The sequence below is a fragment of the Desmodus rotundus genome, chromosome 7, assembly GCF_022682495.2.
Source record: "Desmodus rotundus isolate HL8 chromosome 7, HLdesRot8A.1, whole genome shotgun sequence".
Lineage (NCBI taxonomy): Eukaryota > Metazoa > Chordata > Mammalia > Chiroptera > Phyllostomidae > Desmodus > Desmodus rotundus.
In genome coordinates this window covers 68,131,179-68,139,869 of record NC_071393.1, presented here as the reverse complement: position 1 = coordinate 68,139,869, position 8,691 = coordinate 68,131,179, and the positions used below count along the sequence as shown (strand labels likewise).

The window sequence follows — 8,691 nt, the reverse complement described above, 5'->3', positions numbered from 1 at the left end:
AACTGTGGATCCTTGCCTGAATTAAATAGTTGTAATGTCTGGCTTTTATGAGATAAGTAAATCAAATATCATCAGAAAACAACAACAAAAAATATTTTTCTGCATCTAGCCCCTCCCTAAAGCAGAAAGGAATGAAAGCCAAGGCTCTTTAGTCTGACTTTCCATTCTTTGGACCAAAGGTACACGTCAACATAGCTTGTTGCAAACATTTTGGAAACTAATGCTAGACATTTCTTAACATCAGCAAAAAAAACTTCTGTAAGTGTGTACGCCACCCTTCCCATTGGCACCAAATCAAAGGCAAGATGTCCTTTCAGCAATAATATCTGTTCATGGGCTTAACAGGCGACAATACCTTCCTGCCTTACCACCAGTGAAAGAACTTCACAATTTAAACACTTGAAGAAAAGGCACAGAAAGGTGGTATTATCTCTTTGCTAATGGAAAAAATAAATAAGTTTTCAGTAAACATATGAATAGTACTTATGGACATGGTGATGTGTCAAACAAGATGAAAACTTGCAGAGTCAGCCCTCTCGCCTTCACCGCTATTCTGTCATTGCCTTTTACACTGTCCCCAGGCAGACCCTGCATCAAGGCAGGCCAATGCCCTGAGTGTGGGGAACCATCCCACGCATGGGAAATGTGGCTCAGCCCCCACTCGGAAAAGCCAGTGGGGAGCAAGGTTGGCGGGCAGGACCCACGTCCATGGATAGGTTCTCCCGTGGGAAATCAGGCCTGCATTGTACCTAGACTGCCATGAGACTTGCTCTTGCTAAAACTCCCTCACCCTGAGGCAGCAAATGTTTACTGAGTATCTTTATCTTCCTAAAATGTGAGCTAGACCTTCCAGGTATGGAGCATAACCGGTTTCGACCATTTCTCCCTTTACATTGCAAATATCCTTCTTTGATGTATTTAGCGACATCCTCTCCTTTGTCTGCAAAAGATAACCACCCAAAACGAACCTATGCTAGTAAATTAGGACCATCTTTGATGTAAGGGGCCTACAAAAACAATAAAAGCCTGTCAAGGCAAGGGTCGGGGCGCTCTCCTCTTGAGAGAGTGGCTGCGCCCTCCCTTTTTCTCCACAGGATTTCTGTAGTCCGTGTGTATTTGTATTTTGCTGCCACAACACAGGATCCCGTGGGCCGGGAGCCGTGTCACCTGAGCACAACTAACTGGAGAAATCTAGATGCAGCAAATGCGTGACTCCTGTAGTTGGGAGGTGAGGCTGAAATGGGTATTGACGGCAGATTAAGTGGTGCATAGCATTTACTATAACTCCAATAACCTGATGAAGCCTCTCTTTATCAACGGTGGCCTCTGAGCTTCCGTGTAGGTCTTAGTTGATTACCGGACCTGGGCCTGCCTTCCCTGTGGTTAAGTCAACAAAGATTTATGAGGCTCTTGGGGACAATGAAGGGGCCAGGGTCTTTGGCCACCAGATAGAGTAAAGCTAACATGCCCTCTTGGAATTGAATCCACAACCCTGGTCCCCCTGATAATAAAGTATAGCTAATGAGATACTGAATTATAAGACTTCAGGCATTTTTCATCTGGATTTTAAAGCAATATCAGTGCTGCTGGTAAAATGCATGTCAGGGGCCCTGTTATGCGAGAAGATCCTCAGGACCAATATTTCATTTGAGAATCTGTCAGAGGGGGAAAATAAACACCTACATTTTATTTCAATCAAACTTCAGATTTTTTCAGGCCTTTAAAAATTATATATGTAAAAGGTACAGCAGTGCTGAAAAGATAAAAATGAAAAATTCTAATTTGGCCCCACAAGCCTAGGATTGCTGTTAGGTGTTGTCTCTGCACCTTCCTGCTGCTGTTGATATCGGCTACACGGCAGTGCCCCATTATTCAAATGCTGCCAATTTTCAGGGCTACCCTCAAACAACTCAGGAATCCCAAATTACTCTGTGGGCACCTCCCTGAAGGGCTAGTGTGTATACCTCACTAGAAATGGTTGATGGCTTTCTCCAGGGGTTTACAACCTGGGAGGCTTGTTTTTTTCTGGTGAGACTATAGTGGCTGTTATGTCCTCTAAGGCCTAAGGTCCAAGTCTTCTGGCCCTCTCCAAAGAGTAATTGGTTTGGAGAGACATTCAGTTTTGAATCTGACATTTTTCATTTTGTTGTCCTAGAAACAAGAATTTTTTTTTTTTTTTTTGCGCTGGAAAAGTAGTGAAAAGTGTTAGACTTGAAGTGGGACAACCCAGGTCTGAATGCCAGCTGTGCCACTTACCACAGATATAAAGTCAGACAAGTAACACAGTCCTAGCTCATTCTCTCAGACTTGATGGGAGGACTAATAACAAAACTTATACCAGAGCCCAATGTCTCAAATAAGTCTCTCTGTATCTATGTACCTACCTACATACCTACTTACCTATCTTACCTTAGTTTCCTTTCTTTCTACTTTTTCTTTTAACTACTCCTGAGGACAAGGACTTCAGCTCTCACATTCAATGCTATATCTGCAGACCCAAATAAGTTAAACCCAAAGGTGGTGAAGTAATCAGGCATCATTACTGGTGAATTTTGGGGAAAGCTTATAAAACGGAAGAGGGTTTCACATAGAGGTAAATGTGCTACTTTCCTCAAACTATAAGCTAAAACTTTAGGCAAAGAAACTATAGGCTGAGCACCAGAATAAGTCGTAGACTGAGCAATTAAACAGTTCATTTTTGAGTACACTAAAGGAATGCATTGATCCCCAAGCATCCAAGTGGGTGCGCTAATGGTGTCACAGCCATACTTTCCCACTTCCTTTTGTGGTGGGGGTTATTTGACTGAGAAAGCTGGTGTTATCTTACCTCAATTATCTGGATTTAAGCAAAGTATGTTAAAAAAAAAAAGGTATTTGTAGTCTCCTCATGAGCAACAAGAAATTTGGTCTACAAAGTGATATCTTTAGGTAGGCTATTTTACCTATTAAATAATCAAAAACAAAAGCATGAAAGTTAACCCAAGAAGGCATGCCAAAAGTGTGTCGTATCATAGTTTAGTTATAATTAGCACTTTGGATGGGATAATATATATTCAAAAAAATCTTAAAGGACCACGTATAGACAAAACTAATAAATTATAATAGGAAGGGAAGAAGTATTTTTAAAAGCTTGTACTAAATATGACCCAAGTGGGGAAGACTTGACTTTAGTGGTCCATGTGGGAGAGAAAAAACCAACCCTAGAACTTCTAGTTGAATGCAAACGTGTCATGGGTACCACTGCATAGCTGATCTAATCCTAGGCTGCCTGTACAGACTGTAGAACACGGCAGAGAGCACGACAGTGTAGGGCAAGATGACCAACCAGAATGCTTCTAAGGCCATCGAAGAGGATGTAGGCACTGAAAACCATGCTGCAGGGGGTGGTGCCAGGAAGAGGAATCTTCAGCCAAGAGAAGACTAGGAAGGCACGTCCCAGCGGTGAGCTTGACAGGCGCCCTCCAGTGTGCAGGGTGTGCAGGCCCCGTAGTGTGCAGAGAGAGGGTTTGACTTACTCTAGGCAGGCTTCAGAAGAGAAACAAGGGCCGAAGTGCACACTCTAGAAGGAAGCATTTGGGTAAAATATAAGAAAAAAACATTTTTCTTCACATTTCTGTTGTCTATAGAAAATGTGGGACTGGAGCTCAGGAAAGAGGTCTCAAGGCAGAAAAGGAGAGAGAGAGAGAGAGAGAGAGAGAGAGAGAGAGAGAGAGAGAGAGATTGAGAGAGAGATCTGTCTTCCACAAGGAAACTGTGAAATCGGTTGGGGTTTCCAGTGTCCTTTTGCTACTATCAGCTCGGAATTGTCACCCGTACACCTTCTGGGTACCTCTTCACCCAAGGTCTCCATCTCCTCCCAGGGCTCCTTCTCTTGAATGCTTCTGTTGCCCTGGTCCTTCCTGGCCAGCAGACAGAAGGGGGCACCCTGTACTCTCAGCTTTAGCAAGGACCAATCCGATAGCCTTCAAACCCAGGAAAACGACCTAAGGATGCGGGATGTCAGCAGCCCAAGGACATGGAAAGGGTCTCACTGTATATACTCCCCTTTATCCCTTTTAGTGTCCACAGAGCTGGCACGCTAAACTGTAGAATAAGTTTAGATAAGGGGTAGGCAGAGAGAAAAGATTCTGATGCCACTTGACCTCCGAATTGCAGGTGGAATGGGGAGCCCCGGAAACCTCCTAAGGTACAGAGAAAAGTTACTCTGCCCAGCAACAATGGACAGTCAAGGGGTTTGGTGAAATGTGCTGATTAGATTTTGAAGGGTAAGGGGCTCCTTTGAGGTGCTATCTAGGGAGTAGCAAACTTTGTTATGAATGGATAGCACCCTCACTGCACCCTTTTCTCCTTGCCTCTCAGCAAACCACAGGCACACCCCTCTCCACCTTCCAAGGCACTCGGGTGGGAACAAGGCATTCGATGTCAACACACACACACACACACACACACACACACACACACACACACACACACGAGGGCAAAGTGGGCAAAGCGAGAGGGTTGGTACCTAGTCTTGGTGCGCTGGAGCTAAGCAACTAGCCTTTGTTTGTGGATAAGGAGCAGGGTAGGGGGCACCCTCTCGTTGCCGCGGGCCGCGCGCCTCCGCTAAGTGCGCAACACTGTGAGGTGCGGTGACAAGAGGTCCATCGGCCCACGTCCCGGTTCACCACTCCGCCCCGCCCGCACCGCGACTCGCTCGGCGCTGCGCTCGCCGCGCGGCCGGCGCGCTCTCGGCTGGGGCGAGAGGTGAGAGGGGTAGGCGGGCTGCTTGGTTGGCGCTGGCGCTCTGCAGTGCAGTGGAGTGTAAGCCCAGCTCCCTATATGGTCGGGGATTAGCTCGGCGCTGCTGAGCTGAGCCAGGAGCCCGAGGAGGAGGAGGAAAAGGAAGAGGAGGGGAGAAGAGCGCAGCAGCCACCAGCGCACCCCAAGCAGCGAGCGAGGAAAGCAGAGGCGCGGGAGGCTGGGGCAGTACCGACGCCTCGGGAGCCATGGCCGAAGGGGGAGAAGGCGGCGAGGACGAGATCCAGTTCCTGCGGACTGTGAGTCTCCCGCGGGGCCAGGCGGCGGGCAGGTGGGGAGGAGCGCGGAGCCGGATGAGGAGAAGCTGCGCTGCGCGGCGGTGCCGGATGCCCTGCGCGTTCTCCGAACCCATGGGCTGCAGAGGTGGACCAGCCACCCACCCGCGGGGTCTCGAGAGGCCGTGTGGGAAGGGGCTCCGCCTGACTGTCCCTTTTTCCCTTACTGCCATCCCCATCCTAGACCCCCACCTCCACCTCCACCTCTACCTCTCTCCTGGCAACTTGCTACTTGATCGGAAACCTTGGATGCCCAAACTTCCAGTCAGGGCTTTCTCGTGTTTGCCCTGACCCAGAGGATCAGGAGTGCAAGATCTCGCCCGAGTCGGCCTGCTTCGTCACCCCCAACACTGCACCCCAACCCCCTGCCTTGGAGGCTCCCCCGAGCACTTGGGGAACTGCTAGAGGAACCTGCGGGGCAGGGGCGAGCCTGGGGAGCTGAGCTGGAGAAGCGGGCTCAGGCGCTCAGTCCTAGTGGCGCGTAAAGAAATTCACCCAGCACTGCCCCTCGCACGTTAAGCCCCAAGTCCCCAACTGCTGCTGAACGTTATTTGACTGCCTGAGTTTAAGAGCCGTGGCTTCTGCTGCTGGCCCCTTCAAGCCCTGCAGGACAGGGAAACCCCAGTCTGTGGCTCCGCGTCACTCAGGTCCCCTCTCTGGCACCCGAGGGCGCTGCTCTGCCCCAGATTTTAGGGGAAGTGGCAGTGGTGGGGGGAGGTGGTGTCCGTTGTAGCCACATCAACGTTGCCCTTTGAATTAATGAAAAGCCTTTGGCGGCGGGCGATAACCAGGATGAGTGGGGGGCATTGGGGTGCACCTTAGCTCTGATTTCAGCCAGGTGACCTTGAGCAAATCGCATAATCCGCCCTCCTTAGTCTTAATTTCCTCATGTGTAAAATGGAGAAAATAAACCCAGCGTTTCAGGATGATAAGGATTAAATGAGATAGTGAATGTCATAATGTTTTGTAAACTGTAAATTGCTCTGTAAGTGTTAGATCCTTTTATATGCTCTGTCTAGCTCTCAGAAATTAGAATGAAATTCTCTTTCTCTCCCTCTCTTCCTTTGATGTACCCTTCTGACCTGGTCTCTGAAGATCATAACTTAGCCCTTGTCCATCTTTTGGGCCATTCCTTCTTTCTCTCAAAGTGGTTGCTTCCAATTCCTTTCAGTTTCTCCTCCAAACATGAGTCCTCTGTCAGGGCTGGGACTTGGGCCTCCTTCGGGAGGTACAGCAGGACCCACCACACTTCTGATATTAGCTACCTGATCTGCAGACCCAGGCCCGGTCCTCTTCTCTCTCGCAGTGCACACAACGGTTTGCAGCCCTTTTGTGGTGAAACCGCCCATTCCCCCCAAAGCCCTGTGGAATTCTGAGGCTTTCCTTTAACAGGCTTATTGGATGGGTGGCAGCTCAGGTACTCTCTGCCCTATGCCCTCCTCAATCATTCGTTTCTTGTGCTTATTATTAGTGATCTTCTAGGCTTTAATTGAAAAAAATCCCTTCTGCTGGATAGGGTCAGTGGTAAATAGATGGCCCAGAGGGTCAAGGCAAAGTCCTGGCTTTCTTGAGATCCCAATCCTATATGTTTCTCTTGGCTTCTGTGGCCACCCCCCTGACTTTTCTTTTCCATGAGGCTGTGTAGCTGGCTTTAAGATACCTGTCACCAAGGCTTCCTGTAGAACAGTAGTTCTTAAATATTTTGTGTCTTGGGTATCCTGCTCCAGAGATCAGAGTGGGTGGGCTCCTCTTAAAGCCCATTCATGGCCCCCTGTGCAGTTCAAAGACCAATGTTAGAAGCCCTGTTACAGATGTACTGCGTAACAGTTAATGGCTTCCAGGGAAAGCTGGAGGTAACCATGGTGTGAATGACTCCAAGTGTGACATTTCTGATTCTTTTTCTTGTAGTAATCACCTTAAGTGTTTTTAAGATGTGATCCTCTGTAACCCTGGAAAGCAGCTTAACTTCTTCATCTTTGGCTTATTGGAGAGAAATAAGACTATTGCAAGAAAATAGGTGATGAAACTGAGGCACGGGAAATCAAGTGACTTGGCCACATTCGCCCAACAAGTTACTGATAATCGTCATTGATTATAGTGTTAGATCTACTTCCCACTACAGCCTGCCATTGAGCATTATTCCACAGCTTCCAGTCATACAATTACTGAAATGAAACCTGCTGCTTTCTGAATTCCGACACTCTCCTTCCGTATCCATGAACAGAACCAAGTTGTTTCTTTGAGCCCAATCACCAGAAGTTTTGATCTGCACACAATTTTGTCTTTATCTTGCTGCTTTTAGTGGATTCAGGAATGATAGGGCTGTGCTAGCAGAGGAATTTTCTCACCTTTGAGTATGCCTGGGTTTGAAAAGATATTTCAGTTTGAACTACCCCACTTACCCCACTGGCATTTCTTTCTTTCCCAGAACAGTATCTTCTAAAACATTTTTGGTCATACGTTAGTCACGTTATGCCTCCTTACCTTCTGGACCAGAAGGTGGTTGATATGATGGCATGGAATCCTATCTTTGCAACTGTGAACTTTAGAGGATTGCCGTTCCAGAGAGCCCAGGCTTTTAAACCTATTTTTTTTTTTTTTTTTTAAAAACAGACCATGGAATAGCACTCATGTCAAGGGTCCTCATCAAATTGGTGGTTATGGTGTGCTGTTTATTATGATAGTGACAAAAACGAAAGCAGCTAGAACTATCGATGACATGAAATGGGCCCCAGTTACTGCAGGAATAACTATAATGTGTGTGTAGTGAGGCTTTAGACACTTGCTAAATGGAGGCGTTCATCTTGACTGCATCTTCTGATACATTCGAAGCCTACCTTCTCCTAGGGAGCAGGCTCTACACAAGGGGTTTGGAAGTAGATCATCATCTTAACTAAATGCTCCTGTACTCCGAAACTTAAATGGATTCCTCCCTACAGGGTAAAACTACACTTCTTCTTCTGGTCTTTTGAAATCACTGGCAGTCATTTAAGTCAATGACAGAGAGTCAGCCAGACAGATAGACCTGAGACTTTTCTTTAAGGCTAGAATTTTCCCTCCCAGTGCTGCTGGCAGTGGCATCAACCTCCCTTCCAATTGCTCTTGCTGACGTAGCCAGTGTCACTGACGTAGCTCTGAAGCTGCTCAGAAGCAGATAAACCTGCCAGCCGCTGATCTGAAAGCAAGAAGTTACACTGAGAAGAGTGACAATCACTCTATCTCCAGACAGTTGGTGGAGCTGGCGCCGCATCACACTCTGAGAGTGCCAGGCAGAAGATGTTTTCTTTTCTACCCCATCTTTTTCCCTGAAACCATAGTATCCATTTAAAAAGAAAGAAAGAAAACTCTCCAAGCTTCAGCTTCTTGTTTTTAATATACCATGCCTTCTCCTTGCAGATCCCTCTCCACCACAAAGTTAATTGAAACAGAACGCAAAGGGAGGTAGACATTCGTTTCTATTAATTTCCTATTAAAGATTGGATATAGATGCCTAATTTAGTCCTCCTGGTAGAAAGTTGTTCTCCTCCATCTAAATTTGCAGCTCTCGAGGGACAAGAGAAAGCCCTCAGGCTGAGAATCAAGACCACCCCCATGGTCTCGGGTACCTCCCTACAGC

General features: G+C 47.3%; 1 protein-coding gene across 1 annotated transcript in view; it reads left to right on the top strand.

Moving 5' to 3' along the window:
• Positions 1–4,905: 4,905 nt before the first annotated feature.
• Positions 4,906–8,691, top strand: part of RYR3 (ryanodine receptor 3) — a 534,646-nt gene continuing 530,860 nt past the window's right edge. Inside the window, exon 1 of the mRNA XM_053928437.1 lies at positions 4,906–5,039. Within this exon, the coding sequence (XP_053784412.1) occupies positions 4,989–5,039 (51 nt within the window). The 5' untranslated portion in view covers positions 4,906–4,988. The remainder of the gene's footprint in view (positions 5,040–8,691) is intronic.